Here is a 23,612-nt window from a genome sequence, read left to right as displayed (position 1 = left end):
CGGACTTTCTTTTGAGAGGTAATGCTGTTCTTATACTTTATGCTGTACACTCAATTGACATATGAAGATGCAAATTAGCCCATGAGAATGGTGAATATCGTTTAATGTCTTGTGGTCAATTGTACTCAGAAAGTACAACAGAGGTTGACTAATGAAGGCATATTTTGCCACTTCTATCGTCCTCTACAATATGAATGAGATCCCGTACCATCATGAAAAACTATGCAATTCATCTAATGCAAGACAATCTACAACCCTGTTACACTGATAAATTGTAGAATCAATCTAGTCTACAAAACAAAAAATGTTAAAATGAATCTCCGTTTTGCAAAGCAAGCTCCTCTAGGATCTAATACTCGTTCAATCGTTCTTGGTAATTTGAATGAATGGTCTTTTCCTTTCTGTCCCTAGATGATACTATACAGTAAAGGTGAACGAAAGCTCTGGAATGATTCAAGAAAGATTCACGCTTTTGTGCAGTCGACCAAATGATAATAATGTGTACTCAATGGCAACTGGATGCATATTCAGGCCTATCGTCATTAATGATTGAAGGCAAGCACAGGAGGTGATTTCTAAGTCGCTTCTGCAGAAAGTCCAGCTTTGAAGGTAAGGAAACTGACGAGGGAGTGAAGGATTTTGTGTTTGAAATATAAAGGATAGCAAAGCACTAGGACATGATGGCTTCAAAGTTGGAATTTTTCAACAAAATTAGGAGTTGCATTAGAAGTAGTTATATGTATGTTGTTGCAGCTCTAAGTACTGATTTGAAACAAGTTTCAATGGTCCCTCTTAGGGAAGCTAGGGATCAGATTTTGCAAGGTTATATGCATGAGAGTAACAACTCCTAGATTGTAGACGTTTTTAAAGTTCGGGAAAATGGCAAATTTCGTGTCCAAACTTCTTATCAATATCGATTTGGTTCTTAACTTTTATTTCTAATCAATTTTGTAGCTCTTATGTTATGAATACCATTCTTTTGTATACTGATCATTAGCTTCGCTCCTTACTGAACACCAGAAAATTCCCTAATTTCCATGTCGCGAGCGAGGGCTTCACTTTGTTAGTCTCATCTCCTAGTATGGAGCTTTTCTCTTTTTTTCTAATTCAGTCTCCAAGGTTGCTAGGAAGCGGCGGGAGCGCTTTCTAGACCTCATCAATTTGCTCCTTAAATTTAATATTTAAATCCACCACCTAAACGCGATCGGATTTCTAATTTAACAGTTAAAAAAGGGTATTTCGAGAATTTGAAGTATGAATTGTAATCAAAATGAGTAAATTAAAAAAAATCATTAGTATTTTGAATATTTTTAAATTTTAAAACTTTTTAAAGTTACTTTAACAATTTTTAATCAATTTGGTAACCCTTCCCCTACCTCACCCCTCCTTGTCACTGACACCGCCACCTTTTCTTCCTTCCCCTCCTCTCTCTATTACCGACTTTCCTCAGTCACCTCCTTTTCCATTAACCCACACCATTTCCCTTTCCTCAACATCCTTATCCTTCACTACCCCTTCACCAACATTCCTCTCCCACCCCTCTCTCTTGCTGAGTGTTACTCAAGAATATTCACCTCACATCATCCATTCCAACAATTGAAAAGGCATTCAACAAATTCAAAATGCATTCCAACAATTGATAGATAGCCCATTTCTACTAGCTACTAGTTCCACTGGGTCTTACAGTAGCACACGCAATTTGCTTTAAAATGCGTTTGACAAATTCAAAACATCTTACACATCTACAGAATTATCTAACTTGCAGAGTTCAAGTGAGCCAACGAGAAGTCAAGAGTTGTGGGATATCAAAAATTCTTGTATTTGTAACCTCCGTAAGTCACTAAACTCCATCGTGAAAATTTTGAAGTATTATAGGATGAAACAGCAGGAATTTTGTAAGAATTTGTAAGTGAGCTAGACAAAGCTATATTATTGTGTGGGCTCAAATATGTAGAAAAACTAAGATGATTTTTAGGAATCGTGAAACTATTAGTATGAAAGCAGAGGGTGGACATAGCAAAAGGCCGGAGTGATGATTATGACGGTGAACCAATTGTAGCTAACAAATGTGTTATGATCCTAGATATTGCTCATCAGAAGCATGAAGGTTAGTGTTGCTGATGTGGCTTTCTTTTCATATGGTCAATTAGCAAGTTAGTTACTAGCTTGTCATATATGGCTATTCTGTTATGTAGTTAGTTGAGCATAGAAGGATCCAGAAAGAAACTTGTATAAAGAGCCTGCAAATGGCATGATGAAGGCATGCAATAACAGATACAACAAATTATAGATTTCTTCTCTTTCTTCTTCCTCATGTTTCCTTCTCTCTATTCTTCTTCTTCTTCTTCTTCTGTTATCCTTCCTCTTCAATTCTTCTATTGATCAGATCACTACAAGTAGTATGAGAGCTTAACTCAGAAAAGCAATAGGTCTTCCTTGCTGCATCAAAACTACACCTATTGCCTTGTGGCTGGAGTCTGTTTCCAAAACAAAGGGAAGTGAAAAATTGGGAAGTGCTAGAACTGGTGTGTTACTCATCAGTTGCTTAAGTTTCTGAAAGGCTATTTTAGTTTGTTCACTTCAACAAAAATTATCCTTCTTCAGCAACTCAGTAAGTGGCTTGGCAATGAGCCCATACCCCCTCACAAACCTCCTGTAGTATCTTGTAAGCCCTAGGAATCCTCTTAGTGCCTTTATTGATTTAGGTGTAGGCCATTCCATCATACTCCTAACCTTAGAGGAATCTGTCTGTACTCCATCTCCACTGATAATATGTCCCAAATATTATTTGGGACTGTCCAAAGATGCATTTGGAAAGCTTGGCAAATAGAGAGTGAGATTTGAGTGTTTCTAGGACAATTCTGAAGTGAAGAAGGTAAGTGTCTGGATCTGGACTGTATATAAGAATGTCATAAAAAAACTAGAACAAACTTCCTCAAGTAAGGTTCAAATATATTGTTCATAAGGCTTTGGAAGGTTGTAGGTGCATTGGTAAGCCCAAAGGGCATGACAGTGAACTCATACAGTCCAAAGTGGGTCTTGAAGGCAGTTTTAGGAATGTCAGCAAGATACATTCTGATTTGATGGTAGCTAGCTCTTAGATCAATCTTGGAGAAGAACTTGGCTCCATACAATTCATCTATTAAATCAACAATGATAGGTATTGAAAATTTATTTTTGATGGTCAGGTTATTTAGTTGTCTATAATCAATACAAAACCTCCAAGTTCCATCTTTTTTTTCACTAACAAAACTGGAGAGGCAAAAAGGCTATGACTAAGCTGAATAACACCACTACTGAGCATTTCTTTCACTTGCTTTTTTATTTCATTTTTCTGGTTATAAGGGTATCTGTAAGGTACTAATTTGAAAGGGTTTAACATTTGGTATTAAGGGAATCTGGTGGTCACAGTTTCTAGAAGGAGGTAGGGATTTTGGCTTTCCAAATACATCCCTGTAGCCTTCAAGTAAAGCATTCAGGGATTGCTGAAAATTAAGGTTTATCTGAGTTTCAGTCATCTTCAGGCCACGAGCATGCTTCCAAACTTTGGTGCTCAGTTCTCCCTTCTCAAAATTGTCTCTAGGAAGCTTGAGGAAGGTCTTCTTGGACTCCCTCTATAATAGGATCCGTTCTCCTTCCTTATCTAAAGACATATTCAGCTGTCTGAAGTCAAAGGTAATGGGACTGTATGCAGCCATCCAATCTACCTCTATGATCATATCACATGGTTTTAAGTTAATTACAAACATATCATAACTGAACTGTTTACCTTGCATTTCCTAATTCATGCCTGGAATCATCTTATTACAAGTCAAATACTCCCAATTAGCCACCCTGACTTTAAAAGGCTTAATTGATGGGACCATTCCTGGATACAGTTGTGCTACAGAATTTTGACAAAACTGTGAGTATTTCCTCCATCCACCAGAATTGATAATTGAGCCTCCTTGAACAAACCCTGCAACTTGATAGTATTGTAAGTCATCTTCCTAGTTAATGCATGTATAGCCATCTCCACCCCTTTGGAAGATTGTGCCCCTTGGTACTCAATCACCTCCCTTTTTACCAACTCTTCAGAGTTATCTTCTTTTGCTACGACTAAATGAATTTCCTTCCGCTTACAATGGTAACTAGGACCAAACTTCTCTCCATATTTGTAGCAAAGATGGTGCTCTCTCCTGTACTGTATTTCTACTAGTGTGATTTTCCTTTAATTTTGAGGAGTTGGCTTCTTGACAACATTGGCAATGACAGGCTTGGCATGAGGCAGGTGATAGTGAGCAGGAGTTTGTGTGACACTCGCCACAGAGTTGGTTTTTTTATGAGATTTGTACTTCATGTGGTAAGCTTCAAAGGCACTCTTGCAGTCTTGCCAATTTAATGCTTTGGACAACGTCTCAAGATTGTGAGTTTTCACCATTGATCTCAAATCTTCTGGCAAGCCACTCAAAAAACAGGAAATGTAATAAGTTTCAGATAGGTGTGGGGCTTTAATCATTACCTCTGATAGTAGTTCTTCAAAATTTTCTTGATAAGTTAACACTGTGGAGGAGAGTTGTAACCTGTTAAACTTCTCCACTGGATCCATTTGCCCTAATGCACAGAATCTTTTGTACAATTCCCCAGAGAACTCCACCCAATCTACCTTATTACCCCTAGTCGATCTAAAACCTTGATACTACACATTTGCTTTGTCTTCCAGGTAAAATTCTGCTATCTCCATCCATTGATCCATGGGAATGTGTAAAAGCTGGAAATACTTCTGAATTTTCCTGATCCATTCTTTAAGTTTTTCTTCTCTAAATGCTGGAATTTCTAGTTTAGGCACACTGGTATAAAAGGCGCTCCTGCTATTCCTTTCATTCTGCTCTCGATTCCCCATATCTGAGTTCCTTGAGTTACTCGTCTTTGGGAATCTCAATATTTCTTTTTCATTGTTACCACTGCTCAATTTGGCAAATTGCTGAGAGATGGCCGCCATGAATGCATCCAGCTTATTATTCAACTCAACATTCACTGCATCAATCTTGTCCTCCAAGCTTTTCTTGTCGGTTGCCATGGAATCCACAACTCCTTGAATTCTGGTTTCTTGCCTGCGAAGTTGTTCCTCCATTGTTTTCATCCGTGTTCCTTCTGCCATTCTGATATATTGGTTCCAACTTCCTAGTCCAAGGACCGAAAGTTCTGATACCACTTATAGTGACATGATTAGTAGAAGATAACTACTTGTTATCACTTTATTATCAAAACAGACCATCAGAATTTAAAATACCTATTAGAGCAGAAGATAACTACCAGCCTACAACAAAAGTAGCTCACTAAGTTGTTGGGACCGGATTATGAAATACAGTATAAGAAGGGGAAAAAGAACCTTGTGGCTGATGCACTATCCAGAAAAGGTTATGACGAGGACGATTCTATTCACAGCCTTTTAGTCATGAAACCTGCATGGCTGTTAGAATTCTTGGAGAGTTACAAAGAGGATAGTGCAGTCTCCAAGCTAACTAGTGCTTTGACTATTAAACCTGATTCCATCTCAAACTACTCTTTTACTGGGGGTTTACTCAAGTATAAAGGCAAGATATACATTGGCTCTTTAGGTGGCTTGAGACAGAAGTTGATAGCTTGCCTTTATAAGTCACCCATAGGTGGACATTTAGGTAACTTGGGAACTTATCAAAGGTTGAAGGGATCATTCTTCTGGCTTGAGATGAAGGAAGAAGTAGAGAAGTGGGTGCAATAGTGTGATGTTTATAAGAGAAGCAAGTCAAAAAATTGTAATACACTAGGGTTGCTGCAACCTCTGCCCATTCCTGAACAAGCATGGCAACATATTTCAATGGATTTCATCGAGGGGTTACCCAAATCTCAAGGATATGAAGGTATTCTGGTTGTCATTGATAGGTTTACTAAACTCTGCCATCTCATGACCTTGCTATCTAAGTACACAACACCATCAGTGGCCAACATGTACTTTGAGAACATCTACAAGCTGCACAGATTACCATTGAGCATTGTATCAGATAGGGATGAGTTGTTTACCAGCTTATTCTGGCAAAAGTTATTTGGAAAGCTAGGCACTGAGTTGCATTACTCTACTGCTTACTATCCCCAGACAAAAAAGATTGAACAAGTGTGTAGAGGCTTATTTGAGGTGTCTGTGTTTCCAGCAACCTCACAAATGGAAGGCCTTGTTAGCTGCTGCAGAATAGTGGTACAGCACCAACCATCACACAGCCTTGAAGATGACCCCTTTTCAGGCCTTATATGGTTATCCACCTTCTGAATTAGGCATTGATGCTTTGGAAACCCAAGTAGCTGCTGTGGAACAATGGTTAAGGGACGAAAAGAAATGAAACGAGTTGCTGAAAGAAAACTTGATAAAAGCTCAGAATCGAATAAAGCAATCTGCTGATAAGGTCAGGAGTGAAAGGACTTTTCATGTAGGGGACTTAGTCTATTTGAAATTGCAATCTTACAGGCAAACATCAATAACAATCAGAAGGAACCTAAAACTATCCTCTAAATACTATGGACCCTACAAAGTTCTGTAGAAAGTTGGAAATGCAACCTATAGATTGGAGTTGCCAGCTAGTTCATTAATCCATCCAATCTTTCATGTTTCATTACTTAACCTTCAGCAAAGAATCATGATGTGTCTAAGGAACTTCCCTTAACTACCGCTGACGGACAAGTTAAAATTGCTCCTGAGAGTGTGACAGCTACACGAGAAGTTATCAGGAAAAGGCAGAAAGTGGCTTAGGTGCTGATCAAATGGTTGAACCTAGGAACAGAAGATTCTACTTGGGAAGATGTTACGGTGATACAATCACAATTTTCAGATTTTCAGCTCAATCCTAGAGACTAGGATTCTTAATGGTGGAGTGTTGTTATGACCTTAGATATTGCTCATCAGAAGCATAAAGGTTAATGTTGCTGATGTGGCTTTCTTTTCATATAGTTAGTTAGCAAGCTAGTTACTAGTTTGTCATATATGGCTATTCTGTTATGTAATTAGTTGAGCATAGAAGGATCCAGAAAGAAACTTGTATAAAGAGCCTGCAAGTGGCATGATGAAGGCATGCAATAACAGATAGAACAAATTACAAATTTGTTCTCTTTCTTCAGTCTCTTTCTCTTTCTTCTTCCCCACGTTTTCTTTTCTCTATTCTTCTTCTTTTGTTATCCTTTCTCTTCAATTCTTCTACTGATCAGGTCACTACAAAATGCTTCAGCAACGATTGCGCAAATGGCTGGGATCTTCTTTTCTCCATCAACCATAATGGTAGCAAATATGATAAAAATTGCACATTTATGCTATTTTTACTTGAGCCAGAAAGCATTTGCATATGTCTTCTTCAACTTTTCTCAATTACAATATAAACTCAAAGGTGGGGAAAAGAGGGTGAGGCGAGAAAGGTGGAAGTAGAAGGAGGTGGTAGGTGGCTGGTGATGAAGTTTGGTAGTGGAGAAAGGAGATAATCCAAAGTTTTCAAAAATGTCATTGTTTAATCGTTAAATTGGGAGCCAAATTACTTTTAGGTGGTGATGTCACTGTAGAAGAATTGATTAGAAATAAAGTTAGGCATTAAATCAATTTTTGAAAAATATTTAGAAACGAAATTGGCCGTTTTCGTTTAAGGATTCCGTGTAGCAAAAAACAAAAGTAAGAAAAAAAAAAGTAATGGTATGAAGATAGCTATATCTATTGTCCTTTATGCGATGATAGAGAACCACTCTTGTAAATATTAGTGGAAAGTTCTTTGCAAATGAAATTTAAAGCCTAATGTCTGCTACAATTTGCTTGACAATTGGTACCCTGCAATTTTAACCATCAGGTTGAAGACTACATATCATCCCTGATTTGACTGATAAGAAGCAAAACATTTTTGCCAACTGCAAAGCTATGTATTGAAACTCGGACTAGCAAGCGACTTGGCTGAGCTCAGAGGTTAGGGATCAATAGGTTTGATCGGATCAGACTGATATTAAAAATCGGATGATGTCATTATAACGTCATAAATGTGAGAACCCGTATTTTTCATTTTCTAGGTTTTATATTTTTTCATGACTTGTTTTCTGCATTTTCGTGCTTAGGAAAAATTTCTAGATATTTTTAATGATCAGATATAGTTTTTAGATGATTTTTCTAGTATCGAATAGTTTTTGAGAAATTAAGAGCGTATACCGGACGTGGGACCCACTAATGCGAAAAGTTCAGAAAAATTCGACCAATTAAGTTAAGTTTTGGATACTGGAAGTAATTTATCGGGTGTGAAGAGATAATTAGAGGATGCTAAGTGGATTGGTATAAGAGAGACAAGTTAGGTAAGCATTTAATAAAATGTGACAAGTGTCACCATTTGAGTGGGTTTACCTTAAGACCACTATTCATGGTCTTACCAATTGACTAAATAAAAAAAACTACCAAAATTTTTCCATTTTCTCTTCTCTTGTGGCCGGCTTTCTCTCTCAAAAAGAAAGAAAGAAACTCTTCAAGTTTTGCTTCCATTTAGCTCAAATCCATCCAACCAACCATTGAAACTTGAAATTTCTCCATAAAACCTCTTCAATTAGTGTTAGTGAGTTGATTTGTGGGGTTATTTGGAAAGTTAAGAGGACCTATTGCTCCCTCTCTCTTGTTTCTAAGGTGAGTTGTGAAGAACCACTTTCCTTCCTCTAATGATGCTTAATTTGTGATTAGTGGTAGTATAAGGTGCAATATTATGGATTACATCTTGATTTGTGGTTAAATTAGTGAAGTTTTCTATTTATTGGTGATTTTTCTGTTTTAATATGAACATAATTGTGTGTCTATCTATGATGATTGAAAATGGTATATAATGACTCTAGGAGGTGGAAAAAGTGATTAATTGCAACCAATTTCTGTTTGGAAGAAAAATTGACAAGTTAGGGTTTTTGTGAAGAACATTCTGCCCGGTTTTGTAGCTCCTAATTAGAGGCCGAATTGGCCTTAGCTTAAAACATGAAAGTTGTAGGGAATGACATTTTATAGGTGGCCGCAAAATTTCAGGTCAATCAGAGTAGTGTAGAATGAGAAAAGTCGAAATTACCCTTGCTGTCCTGGTTTTATCCAAATGTAAGAATTGCGCCTGTAATTGGTTGTTGAGGTCTTCTGATGAAATGTATCCCTGTTTCTAAGCTTTTGAGTGGCTTTGGAATTTCTGGATTTGGACTTGTGTAGGCTGAGTTATGATGTTTACACCAGAATGCGTTTTGTGAATCTGTTTTTACGGTTTTGATGTAATATCTTGCATTTTTTGACCTGGTTGCACTCAAAACTGGGTTGAGTGAACTTCTGCAATATTGTAGCCCTGTCTTTTAGCTTCGAAACGGTGTATCGTACACCTTCATCCGGTAATCGTGGTGCCTTTGGTGCCATTACCGCAAAAAGAGGTCAAAACCTATTTTTTCAGGGCCAAAGCTAATTGCATTTCCGAATTTTCTGGTTTCCTCTAATGTGTGTGTATGCTTATGGAACCCTATTGGGGTCGTATTTGGCATTGGTTTATGACTCGTTATCGAGTCTCATTGTACTTGTTTGCATGTTTTAGGGCGTGACGGTGGTTCACAACGTTTTTTTGACGGAAGTGCATGAAACACCATTTGCAAGCTTGGTGAGTGTACTACTCACTTGTTTGTTATTATATGGTTTTGATACTTGAATTTGGCGCTTTGAATGTTAATTGCTTGAAGTGAAAGTGTACTTTATCACACTCACTTATTGTTTATCATGCTATTGGAATGTTATATGAAATGCTACATGAAATGAAAGTACATGGCTTGGTGTCGTTTGGACGAGCATCCAACGACTACCATTGTTATCCTTGAGCTCAACCCCATGGGTCGTTGATTGAATCGAGCCGGCGAGGGTTTGGTCGTGCCAATTAATGTGCCTTGGAAAAGTGTTATATGGAATCTTGTAGTATGAGAGACTCTCGATTCCGGTTTACTCGAGTAATACCACAATGCAAGTGTTTGGATTTCGGGCCCGGTATGGGAATGTTAGGTGGAAGGAATGGAAGTAAAGTGGAGTCTACGGTTGGTTATTTTTGAACATTGATGGAGAGTCAATGACGTCCGATCAAGAAATGCAAACGAGGAAAAAGGGCTCTTGAGAGCCATCCGTATCCTTTTATCACCACCATTAATGTGTGCCTTTGTTTACTTTTGGTGAATTGAAATGAAAAGTTTTATGTTTACATGAACTTGGTTGCTTAAGTGATAGTATCTCACTGGGCAATTAGCTCACACCGTTCCTTTTGTTTTCCTTACAGGAATATGACTCTTTTTGGAATGAATCTTGATAGATGGGTGCTGAATGAACTAGATGAATATTTCTTTTGTATTGTATATGAAGTGGGATCCTAAATGTATCTTTAGAGCTGTTTTCACTTTAATTTGACAAACCAAACATGTAGTAACTTTTGGATTACTTTTGTATGCCATTGTGGCCTGTAATTGCAAAATGTCAAGTGTATATGTGTTTTTAATGTTTGGTTGGGTTCTGACGGGTCGGTTACTATTTATGGCCGACTCCGGATTTCATTTTTTTTATTTTGGGTTATTTTGCCATTTTGACTTGGTTACGCGCGTTTGTAAGTTTTGGAACGCAATAGATCGCTCGAAACTGCACTGTTAGTCCTGGCGAGAGTTGGACAGGCAGTCCGCTAACCCCTTTGGTTCGCCTTTGGGGAAGGTGGGGCTGTCACAATAAATATATATTAATTTTTTAAAATAAAAAGTATAGAAAAAATACTATTAATATATTAATTAGGTTCATTTTTACTTCATAGTCCTTGCATCACATCAAATTCTTAAAACACAATTGAGTTACAAATTGAACAAAAAGACAAATCAATATCAAATACTTAATACGAATTTTAAACCAAATTTTAAATTAATTTGTTAACATTTATAAAGTTCAAATGCACATGCATGATAAGTCTTAGACAAAATTGAGACTTGTTTGTACAAAGTGCAAAAGCTAAAGTTGCACACAAGAATTATAAAAGAAATTTGCAAGCATAATTGCAATTGTTCAAAACATAAAAGGTCAAAACACAAAATTAGAAAAGTTTTAGACTTGGAAGGCAGCTGCCACCTGGCCTTTTCTTTTGTCTTCCAACTCTTCATTCGGTCCAGACACCTATCCCCTATACTTTGACCCCATTAATTGCTTCTCGTGCACCAGGCGGAAACATTTCCGTGGCTTTCTTCTTCGTCTTCTCTTCAACCTTCAACCAGTGTTTCCCTCTTTTTTTTTTGGCTTTTTCCAGTCAACTTCAACCAATGTTATTAGAAAACAGAAATTCACCAAATTAGAAAGGAAAAAACAACACGACATCGTCAAATCACCAAATTACCGGGGGGTTTCATTCTCTGCATTCTTTTTTTTTTTCCTTTCATTTTATGATTTTCTTTTTGTTCCTTTTCTTCAAATAGGCAAGATTCCTTCTCTCTTCCTTTATTTTCATTCTTTTGTTAATTTCTTTCTTTCTTCTTTTTCATTTAGATCTAGATCTTTAGAAGATGATAATGAAGATAGATTCATAGATCTATCTTCTCTCTTCCTTTTTTGTTATTTTCTCTTAGAACGTTTTGCTTGTGATTTCCAATTCATATTACCAAATTGTTGGAGGGATCAAATTAAGGCTTTAAAGATGAAGAAAATTTTGGGAAAAAGAAAAAAATCAGTAACGGGAAAAAATACAGCAAAAAAAGTACAAAATCGGATTTTACTAGTTTTCCGGTAAAATCTGATTTTTGGTGGGATTTAACTTTAAGTTTTTGATATGCTGTTTTTTAAGATGCTTCGGATCGGATAATTGACCGGTTCTCGGTTTGATTGATTGGACCGGCCAATAAAAACAGTGCTGCAAAGGCCAGGCAGATTACTGATAATATTTTAAAAATGCATGAGTAGGTAAGGGGTTATTATAGAAAGGATTAATTGCAGAAAATCCCTATGAACTATTATATTAAGATGAAAATAAGAGGAAAATTAATTTCTTTCAAATAATTGATGAAATGACCAATTTATCCTCCATTAAAAACTTAAGAGGCAAAAATACCATTTTGATAGGAAAGGTTGCTACTTTAAATAGACTAATACTCACATTATAACAAAAAGTCTAATTGTTAAAAGACAAATATATATATATATATATATATATATATATATATATATATATATATATATATATATATATATACTGCATCGTTTTGAATGAGAATTAAGACTATTGAGGTCAAAATGGGAGCGATTACTATAATTTTTAAAATCTCATAATTTTCTTCAATGCATTATAATGCCATACCTTCATATAATCAGCAAAATTTCTCTTCAAATCTTCACAAGAATAAAACTGGATAGAACCCAAAACTTTTCATATGAATTTAACACAATAATTGCAATAAAAATTCAATGCCAAACTAAAACTAAAACCAACATATTAGTAAACAAAATATTGGATTTAGAAGTTTCAATAAAACACCTAAATTATTTACTTTTCCTTAATCACAATCTTTTCTTACCTAGGCTAACTTGACATATGTATTAAAATAGGGTTGCTGAGATACTTGAATTGAATTTATTCCCTTTTCTTCTTCTCCTACTTCTTGAACTAGTTGAGCGTCAAAATCAATATAAAAAAATATTGTGGCATTTAAAGCTTTTAAAGGCTAAATCTCGAGGCTTTCTTATTTCTCCAACTCCAAGCCGTCAGTAAATTTCTTTCAACAAAATCACATACATACTCTCGCTCACCCATACCGCACACAAAAGTACAAAATCCTCTCTCTCTCTCTCTCTCTCTTTGATCTTAAGGATTTAGCTATAGGAAAGATCCATTTTTCGTCCATAAACTATGAGTTAGGGACACATTTCGTTTTCAAATTTTTAGACGCATCACATTTAGTACATGAATTAATTATTTTGAGCCATATTTAGTTCAAAAAGGGTAAAATATTCAATTTGGATGGAGAAGGCTATCGTAGCCGTTAATTTTGACTAAAAAATATTTAATGGTCACGTGCCAAACACGTGACTTTTTCTATCTAAATTAAGCAATTTATCTTTTTTGGATTAAATATGGCAAAAAATAATTAACTTATGCACTAAATGTGGTGCGTCTAAAAGTTTAGAGACGAAATGTGTCCCTAACTCAAAGTTTAGGGATGAAAATGAAATTTTCTCATTTAGCTATCGTAGTGGCTTTGTGAAATAAGGACATGGTGTGACAAGCTCGCACCATGGCCAGTGTTTGGTTACGTGGTAGAGGACGAAATCAAACCAAAAGAGAAAAATATTCTCACAAAAAAAAGAAGAGAGGAGGAAAGAATAATTTGGGTCTGCTTCTTGCTTTTTTTTTAGCAAAGAAAAATCAATGAAGGTTCATTTGGAGCAGTCAAAGGGTTCGTTTGGAGCAACCAAAGAAAAAGGTGGAAACTCGGGGAAAAAGAGAAGCAAAAATGGGAAAAAAAAACTCAGTTTTTACTAGTTTTATCGATTTTCAATTGAATCTAGTTTTTGACCGGATTATATTGAGTCTTAAATAAAGGGGTTTTAATTGACACTCAAACTAGATGCCTGATCGATTCCAAGTTCGATCGGTCGGACCGACTGATTTGGTCCAAATTTGAAAGCATAGTTGTTTAGAAAATTTATTATCATGAAGGCCTATTATATATTGAGTTAGAAGTTCTCATTTACAACCTAGCAATTTACAAGGCATTTTTATGAGTGTGTTAGGTGGGATTGAGTTTGATAATGTTAATTAGTTTTCTTTGAGCATAAACGGCTCCTTGAAAGGATATTTTCATATTGAGATAAGACAAGACCTCTAACAATCAGCTTGATTCCAAATTGCCCTTCTCACTAATCTAAACCTAAAACATCAAATATCATATAAATTCAAATCACTGTGACAGAATTACTTGTACACGATAATGTCAATTTTATGGTTAGTTCACTAAAAAGATTAACTAAATTTTAGGTAAGTTCAGAGATAAATTGTGATGTTTTTAGGTATCATTCCTTATTTAGTTTTTGATTTCATGAAACACCTCCTAAAGCTTGATGCGTATCCGCAGCATACAACGAATTAATCTACTTGATATTGATCATTATAATCCTCATGAATAAAACAAACTCTACCCTTCTCCCCTCTCTCAATTAGGAACGAGGAAATGAAAATAACGTTTGAAGCAAATGGTTCAAATGATAAGTTGTTGGCCAAGAAAATCAACATTCCCTTAATGTTCCTTTACTAGATAATTTCTCCATGTGTCTCAGCTGAGCACAGAATTTGCCGCCTAATTAAACGAACACGGGTGGCAGTACTATGAAACTTGGGCAGGATCAAATGCATGTTACCATTAGAATAAGAATCTCCATGGTCAAAAATTAACCATTCTCTTGTAAGATTTTGAGTGACAAATTGTCACACATGTCATGCTCTTAGTAAACCGACAGCCTCGTTGATGTTATTGACTAAATCTAATCAATGGCAAAATGTGTGTGATCGAACTTCTCCTTGCTTTTCACCCATTGCCCAAGTCATTAGCTCAATAGTCCCTCTTTAAATTCTGTTCCAATGATGGCGTTCATACTCTTCTTGATGAGACTTTGGTTTTTATGCAGTTGCAAAGATGTCAGAATTGGATTACATTGGATGCAAGAAAAGGAAAAGAGGGGAGGGAGTATTTAAATTCAAGGGATTTTGTGACCAGGGATTTCCAGTGGAGTTCAATGGTTCATTTCAAGAAAATGTTAGAGCCCTTTTGGAGATTGGGCAAATGGAGACTGGCTTATGTGATCCAATGCCAATTTGGTCATTTCAATTAGAGGTCCATCGACACCCTTTGCTGCATGTTTTCCTCTTTGTTGTTGAAGAACCAATTGAGCTGTCCTTGACCCGTGGCTGCAAGCATTGTCAATACATAGGTAATTAGTTCTTGATTTATTGTTACTGACTGCATTTGGTTTTGCTAACGTTGCTTGAATGATTTTTTTGAACCTAGAAGATCAAAGCCCCTATTCAGCAAAATCAAAAGGAAAAACGAAACAATTAAAAAAAAACAAAAAGAGGGAAATACAAATACATGTAGTAAGATTGAAATTTGACGGTCAAGAACTTGATTTTGCTAGGTGAAAAAAAGCTCTTGGTTTTACTCTCTCTCTCTCTCTCTCTTTGAAGTCCATGATATAGAGGCCCTATAGATTTGGGCCATAGCAGTTTGGGCCCAAAAGAAGCTGGCATGTTATAGCTCTCAAATCTCAAAGCATAATCAAGATGCAAAATAATTCTGTATATTTCATTTTTTTTAATAGGCAATTACATTTAGGTGTACGTGCATTTAGGAAGAAGAATTTTTTGTGCTTCTGCTTTTGGAATTACTGGGGTGCAACATTATGTTATTAACATAAGTTAATGTATTCAAGTGTAAATTTATCTAAAAATTAGCTATATGCGGTTGGGTTTCACCTCAATCAAATAATGAAATTGAGATACCAAAATTAACATAATCCAAAAAAAAAAATTTTGTGACGAAACAGCTTTTGTCTCTCAAGAATGTAATATCAATTTACAGGGTTGTATTGACTTTTTTTCCTTCATTCATGAGTAACTCTATGAAACCATTATTTATCGACTAATATGGCATATAATCAATCATACATAAACTTGAATCCGCAGAATGAAAACCTGCATATATTTCTCAAAAATTAATTTTTGCTTCCAGATTGTGCTAGATTTCTTGTCTGGAGAATTTTAATTTTGTCCACAAAGTAGAATATATAGTTTTTCTTTTCTGAATATGTTTCATAAGGGAATCTTGATTTGATATATTGTAGCTCAGGCTGGGGTGATCATTTGATATGTAACAAGAAGTATCACTTTCTACTACCCTCAAAGGATACAATCTCAGCATGCCTAAGTTATGAAGGCAGCTCCGCTGGTATTAATGTCACAGCCTCAAATTCAATAGCAAGCAAGTCCAACTTGATTGATTTACAGGGTCATACCATGCATGGTGTCTTTCACTCTAATGGTTTCGGGCATTTGCTGTGTATAAATGGAGAGGAGACTGGCTTGGATTTGGCTGGATTTCAGATCATGGACTTCTGGGATCGGTTATGCACTGGATTGAGAGCAAGGTCTGCTGGTTTATCCATGTTTTAATTTCCAATGATGATTTATCTCTTTGAATCAATGTTTGGATTTTCACAGGATTTGTCAGTTGGCAATGTCATCTGAAGTTTCTGTTAGTTTGCTATTAAAATGTTCTGTATCATTTTGCTATTAAGAAAGGGAATTTTCTTCTAAAAGTTGTTAAAGTGATCATGTTCTTTGAAATTAGTGATGTTATGCTTTGGTTAATTGCTCATAAGATTTTAATGTGATGTGCATATTGACAAATTGAAAGTTTTCGGTTCTAAACAATACGAAAGAATTTACTAAATGATATTACCCTTAATCAAATGGAGCAATTAATAAGCATGCATAGCTTTTAAAAAAGATGCAAAGAAATAAATTTTCAATGCTTCTGCAGAATATGTAAAGCATGTAGTTTCAATATTTCGTCTGTGATTTGGAGTAGCTTATGGAAAATGAAATGCAGACATTGTTTTTCCCTTTTTTGCATTGTAGAGAAGTGAGTTTGAGAGACTTATCTCAAAAGCAAGGTATGGATCTTAGGCTACTTCACAGCATGGCCTATGGCAAACCTTGGTTTGGTCAATGGGGCTACAAATTTGGGAGAGGAAGTTTTGGCGTCACGGAACCAATGCATCGAAGTGCCATTGAAGCCTTGCAAAACACCCCTTTAGGCTTATTTGCTCATCATCTTGGCAATGAGACCAATGAGATCCTAACAATCCTATCAAGGTACCAAATGTTGTCAGGCCATATTTTGGTTACTCTTGGTGATATGTTCCATTTCATGCTAGAGCTGAAATCCAAACTCCCAAAGGAGAGCAATACTGAGTCCTCTCATCCAGGAATGCTGGTGGATACATCTTGCAGATGGTCTGCTAAACGCATCGAAATGGCTATTAGGGTGATTATTGAAGCACTAAAAAGAGCTGAATTTCGATGGATTTCTAGACAAGAAGTTCGTGATGCTGCTCGTGCCTACATTGGCGACACAGGTTTGTTAGATTTCGTGCTGAAATCGTTAGGGAATCATATCGTTGGGAAATATCTAGTTCGACGTTGTTTGAATCCAGTAACAAAGGTATTGGAATACTGCCTAGAAGACATTTCTCATGCATTTCCTAGACGAGATGGATATAGCAGATTGATTAGTACTCCTGACTCAAAATTGAAACCTCGATACAAGATTACATGGGCTCAGCTTATGAAGGACCTTTTTCGCTTGTACAAACTAATCTTGAAAGAAAATAATGCAATGAGCAGCACTGGAATTCTTGCTAGTATCCCTATTGCATCAAGGATTATTTTGGACACTAAGTTATTCATCAAAGACTATTCTGAAGAATCAACATCAATTCTTGACAAATCAGTGCTACATTGCTCCATTGTCTTGACAACCAACACTGATAGAGGTTCAACAAATAAGGTTGTGATCACTCCTTATGAGTTTTTCATGTTGAGAAACACTGCTACATTTGATGAACTCAAGCTTGAAGTGGAGAGGAAATTCAGGGATTTGTATTGGGGAATGAGAAATTTTGTGGCAGAATCATTAGCCAATTTGGATGCCAAAGGATCAGACTTGGTTTTCAAGCTCATTAAAGCAGGTACTAAGATTGTTTTCGAAGGGAAAATTAGTGGAGAAAGTGCTGATATTTGCGGCATGATGTTTGAGAGTTTTGAGAGCAATGCATTGGTAGTGGATTGCATTTGTGGAACTAAAATTGATGATGGTGAAAGAATGGTTTCATGTGATATTTGTGAGGTTCGGCAGCATGCTCGTTGTGTTCATGTTTCAAACATTGAAGAAATTCCAACCATATTTCTCTGCAATTCTTGTGAGCAAGATATCTTGCATTTCCCTTCCCTACCATAGCTGTTGTACAATAAAAGCTACTGTGTTCCAAGAATTATTGGAATAATTTATCTAAGATTGGACAATATTTGTGAGGCCCGTAGGAGGGTTCATTTCAAGACTCTTTAATTTGAATACTTGACTGAATTTTTCCTTCAATTTATTGACGTTTTTCATTTGAGTTTATAGGGATTGTACTATGTTAAATTTACATGCTTAGAACAAATGATTTTGGGATATAGCAAAAGGATATGCACATCTGTGAAAGAAACATATTTACACGTGCCTTTAGTTTCTTACTTTCTTCGGTTTCCAATATTTCTATAAGATTCAGTTTCACTTGATTTTTGCTTCTTCCGGCACAAATTGGGTACTGTTTGCTTGAATGCCGTATGGTAATTCTGGAAAACACATGATGAGTATCACTTGCGTATGCGAATGAAATCATGTTCTTAGAAGGTTTATCTTTTTCTAAAACTAGGGATGGCAATGAAGATGGGTGACTGCGAGCACCCGCCTTGCACGAGGACTCATGAGGCAGGGGTGGAGTGGGGCGGCTACAGGGGTGGGGGGATTTTTGTTTCCCCGTTTTAAATGGGATGGGGGACGGGAGGGGATCCTCTCGCCCCGTCCCCCATATTAATATAAAGTTTTTAAAAAATACATCTATATATTAGTTTTATACATATACACATTATGATTGCATATTAAATATTAATAATGTATGCACATATCATAATTTATATGATAAAATGATTATTTGATTATTTTTAGTTTACTTGAAACTTTTTACATATTGTAAGTTTACGAAAAAATAAAAGTAAATAGGGCAAAAAATCTCAACGGTTATTAAACTATTGCCCACGTAGACTTTTGTCCATCAAACAATTTTTTGTCACAAATTAGCCTCTATAATAACTAATCAGCATACTCATGGCCATTTCATCGATTATTGTTTTTAATCTACAAAATAATCAAAATCGTGTTTTGACAAAAAATACCTATGGTGGACAAATATACCCTTGCATGCATTTTGACACATATCCTGATTATTTTATAGATTAAGAGCAATAATTGACAAAATGACTATGGGATATCAAGTAAACCTTTGCTTTCTATTGGGGAACATTACATGAACATTTGGTTCTTCTGCAATTTTGGGATATCAAGTAAACCTTTTTTTCCTATGAAATTATACTTTAATATTTACCTTGCTTTTGTCTTTTTTTTTAAGTGTAAGCGGAAGGGTTCAAATTCGAGATCTCTTACTTACCTTCCCTTCCCCCAACCCATCCCTCCCCTGTACCTTGCTTTTGTTATTTGTTTACAACTTCGACTTATCATTTTCTTGAGAAATTAACTCTACGCATTAATAGCCAAACTCCCATCACTTACAACTTAATTCTTGGGATCCTAAGTTGAGAGAAATAAACTTTTCATTTTAGACAAAACTTTTTTTTACTACAAAAATTATATTTTTGTATCTTAACAAGGTAAATTGCAAAAATTTCTAATGATGGTTTTGGAGAATATTGAAATAATAGAAAAGAAAAGAAAAGATAAGGGGTGACTTAATCAATGAAAAAACTTCTATTAGTAGATAATTTATGAAATCATCCAGGTAAAATATGGACAAAAAGTAAAAGTTGTATATATAAGACCAAAAACACATTTTGGCTTTACTAACAGCTAGATGAATAGAAAAAAATGTAGGTGTCATTTAGACCTCTAGTTAATTTATTTTCTTGGCTAACCATGATGAAACAAAATATGACAAACCACAAAAAAATGAAAGAAAAATGACAAACCACTTGAAATGTATTGTTTGTGCATCATGGTCAACAATGGCTTCCCCAAACTCCAAGGACTAAGCTAGGGAAAGTTACATAATAAAAAAAATTACAGCATTGATAGTCTGATACAGACTCAGACACTCATAGATACGAACACATTCACACAGCTCACATACAATTGTGTGCCACTGAAGAAATCAGAAAAGTTCAGAGCCTCTTTTGCATTAATGCTGAAAGGAAAGCTGATCAAGCATCATCATGAATGGCTATAAATGACGGCAATTTCTTGATCTCAAAATAAAGTAAGGAGATCTCTTACCCAATGTATTATATCATGCGGACAAATATTAATTATAATTTCTGAATTGTAACCAATGAAATGATGACTTCCTTTTGAACCTTGGTAATTAAACTTTGTTTTTAGGTTCATCAAGAACTGAATTGGTGGATGGTATATTTGTTTCTCTGACGGGTCAAACTGAAGACTGAAAAGAAACTGTAGAAGGGTATGTTTGTCTTCTGCAGATCTGAATTTTGGACAAACGTATATTACATATCTGGCACAAAACTTTTCAGTGTTTGGTGGTCTTCTTGATGTTTCACTCAAAGACAAGAAATCAACAGCTTGCATGAAATTTGCGCTGTGATACCCTTATTAACAACACCACGTCCTATTGTCTCATTTCCAGCCTTTTTCACAATTCTCACCCTCACACACACACACACACACACACAAGAGAATACATATAGTGAGACATTTTATAAGTTTATAACTGTATATTGCTTATGAGACAATATTGTTATTAAGTTCATCATAGGTTCTAACTTGAGATTTTAATATGCTATTTGTTTTAATAATTCCGGTATCATCATAGTCAATGTGATTTTAGAAAGTTACAAGCATGTACAAAACTTATATTCTAATGTTTAAGAATTTAAATAACCACGTTTTAAAGAAGTTAAGTAGACAAATTAGTAATATTTTCCTCTCCTTAATTCATGTTTGCTAGTTTTATGAAAGCTTGCACCATATCTCGGAGGTAAGGTTGAGGTTTCAGGATTTAAAATTTTTGAATTTTAATCCCCCTTCCTCCCTTTCAGCTTCTTAAATTCTACCCCTTCTCTGCTTCAAAAAAAAAAAAAAAAAAAACTTATACCGTTCTACACACTTTAAAGGGCACATTTTGCATTCTAAACAAAAATACTCTTTTGATTTCCAAATGACTCATTTCGAGGTTGGTAGCTTGGCATAATGCCTGCATCCTATAGCAACTGCTCTTGAAACACCTTTTCTTTGAGGTCAAAATTAGTAAAAGCACATCAAACCTGAAACCCTTTTAGGCAGCTCTGTACCTTTTCCCTCTAAGCTTAGATTGTTTAATTTCGGCCCCATCTTCAGTTCTTCTGGCCTAAATTAAAAAGGAAGAAAACAGATGTAAAAGGTTTGTTGTGACAATAAAATTTGTAATGTGAAAATAAAACAGCAAATTATATGCTCAAAAAAAAAAATAAACCAAGTTATAACAAGATTTTCGTAGCACCAAAATAGGGGTAAGAAAAAAGTGTAATAGTTCAAATGGATATATCATATTTGGATTCTTCTATTCTGTGCTTTTAAGGCACATGATAAGAGGTGGGACTAGATGTTAGGTGTTCGAAAAAACTTTAAAATTTATTCAGTAAAATTACTTGAATTTAGAGGAGAAATGATAATGTTTAAAAATTTAAAGTGGATCCACTCCTTATATTATGTATGCTTATTCTGTGCCCTAAGAGCACAGAATAGGAAAAACCATTATATTTATGCCTATGGAGTTTTTCTTTTCGTTTTGTGCCACTAGAGAGTAGAAATTAGTTATGACAATTAATAATTAGGACTAATCCTATTAGAGGAATTTTAGCTGTTAAAATCCAAAAGTTATTCTACGTCCGTGAAATATATAGACAATGGCTACCTAGACAGCATGGTTGGCCATTCCGACTGCTCTGCAATGGTTTCTAATTGTCATACAGCAAGAATAGTCACCCGAGACCATATCTCTGTTATACCTAAGTACTATTGCCTGCTCAGTGATTTACTATTGCTATGTCACAGCACAGCTGTGCAGACAAAATGATTTAATTTAAGTACCAATAATCAATTTTGTAAAAAGGAAAAAAAAGTTACTTTAGTAAACATTAAACTTTTCTTTAAATTGTTTTAGTAGGGGAATATGGGATTTAATGAGAGGAAAGGAATTGAACATAGGACCTTCAGTTCATGCACTATTATCGTGATATTAGCGAAAGGGACTTGCATTCCTTAACTATAAGATCTCGGGTTTGAAACTCATGGAAATGGAAAAGATAACATTAGAAAAATTTCTTTGCAAGGGGCCAACGCGGTTCGGACAAAATTAGTTGTAAGCTATAAAACGGATGCGGACACATGTGGATTATATATGCACAATCCTAGTCATAATACTGCATTGATTCTCGGCTAATAATGATTTTTCCTAATCACAGTGAATCATCATTGCATTCTGCCAATAATCTTATCTTGAATATGAATATCAGCCAAAACAAAAAAAAAAGAAAGCAATTTTCTTTTAATATATGGGGCTTTAAAATTAACGAAGTAAAAATGTGCACATGAGTATAGCTTTTCTATAATAAACTTTTTCTATTAGAATAGAAATCCACTATAAGCAATTAAAAGTAGCATGCAGGAAAAATATCTCAGTTTTCATAATTGAAAATTTAAAAAAACACTTGTGGACTGAACAGCCCATATGCATGGTGGCCGGTTAGTCTTGGAAGAGGAAGACAGAAAGCAACGTCATCTTGTCAGATCATGAGTCCTAATAACATCCTCAACATGAAAACAAAAGTATAACTCCATCAATAAAGAGAAAGGAAGCTTTGTAATACAAAACAAAAGAAGATCTTCTCTTATCCTCAAATTCATGAAGAAAAGAGGCTGCCACAGAGATAAAAACACCTTGGATTTCTGTATCCCACAGTACCTTCTTGTTTGAGTGACACCTGATGCCATCTTTTAGTCTGTCTCTTGAATAAAAACGAAAGTAAACAAGACAAAGGTCTTAGGTAATCAGTGCAATACTGGAAGGCCCATTACTTAGCTCCACCCACCATGAAATGATTGAGGACAACATATGCGGTTATGTATGTTAGAGACGTTTCCAGCTAGCTCAGGCGGATAGGCTAGGATTAATTCATGAAAATTTTTAAGGGATTTAGGTTTGAATAGCTCTACCCATCATGAAATTATTGAGGAGAACATGCAGTTATGGTGGAGACATTTCTAGCAAGTTCAGGCGGATAGGCTAGGATTAATTCATGAAATTTCTAAGGGATTTAGGTTTGAAACGTTATCTAGCCAGTAGAAGAAGCAGCAACCGGAAATGCCCACATTATCATGCTAAGGAAAATGGGAAAGCAACTAACCAGTAGGAATTGAGTGCAAACCAACAATAAAGAAGTTTGTAATAATACCCGTTGGCCTCCTTTAGGAACATAAAATTTGAACAAAAAAAAAAGTGTAGGAATAAAATGATTTTTCCTATGGCGGGTAGAATTTTAAGATTCGTCTTTTTTTGACCACTGAACCAATCCTAATAGTTTAATATTAATAGTTTGTTCTTTATTTTTTATACCACGATTGATATGTCAAAATCTCGATGTGAAATCGCGTTTTTCACAGCTGAGTGAATTCCAAAAGGACAACAGGCTCTGTCGGAAAGAATCTGATTGATCAAATTGCCTTGATTAGAATGGAATTTAGGC

General features: G+C 35.5%; 1 protein-coding gene across 1 annotated transcript; it reads left to right on the top strand.

Moving 5' to 3' along the window:
* The first annotated feature begins 14,673 nt into the window (after positions 1-14,673).
* On the top strand, positions 14,674-18,054 carry LOC113719228 (PHD finger protein MALE STERILITY 1). Its single transcript, XM_027244382.2, has 3 exons — positions 14,674-14,968; positions 15,883-16,180; positions 16,674-18,054. The coding sequence occupies exons 1-3, from the start codon at positions 14,674-14,676 to the stop codon at positions 18,052-18,054; spliced, it is 1,974 nt and encodes a 657-aa protein (XP_027100183.2).
* The last annotated feature ends 5,558 nt before the right edge of the window (positions 18,055-23,612 follow it).

The sequence above is a fragment of the Coffea arabica genome, chromosome 11c (genome assembly GCF_036785885.1).
Source record: "Coffea arabica cultivar ET-39 chromosome 11c, Coffea Arabica ET-39 HiFi, whole genome shotgun sequence".
NCBI lineage: Eukaryota > Viridiplantae > Streptophyta > Magnoliopsida > Gentianales > Rubiaceae > Coffea > Coffea arabica.
Note: the sequence above shows the minus strand (reverse complement) of the source record. Positions and strands in the feature narration are given on the sequence as shown.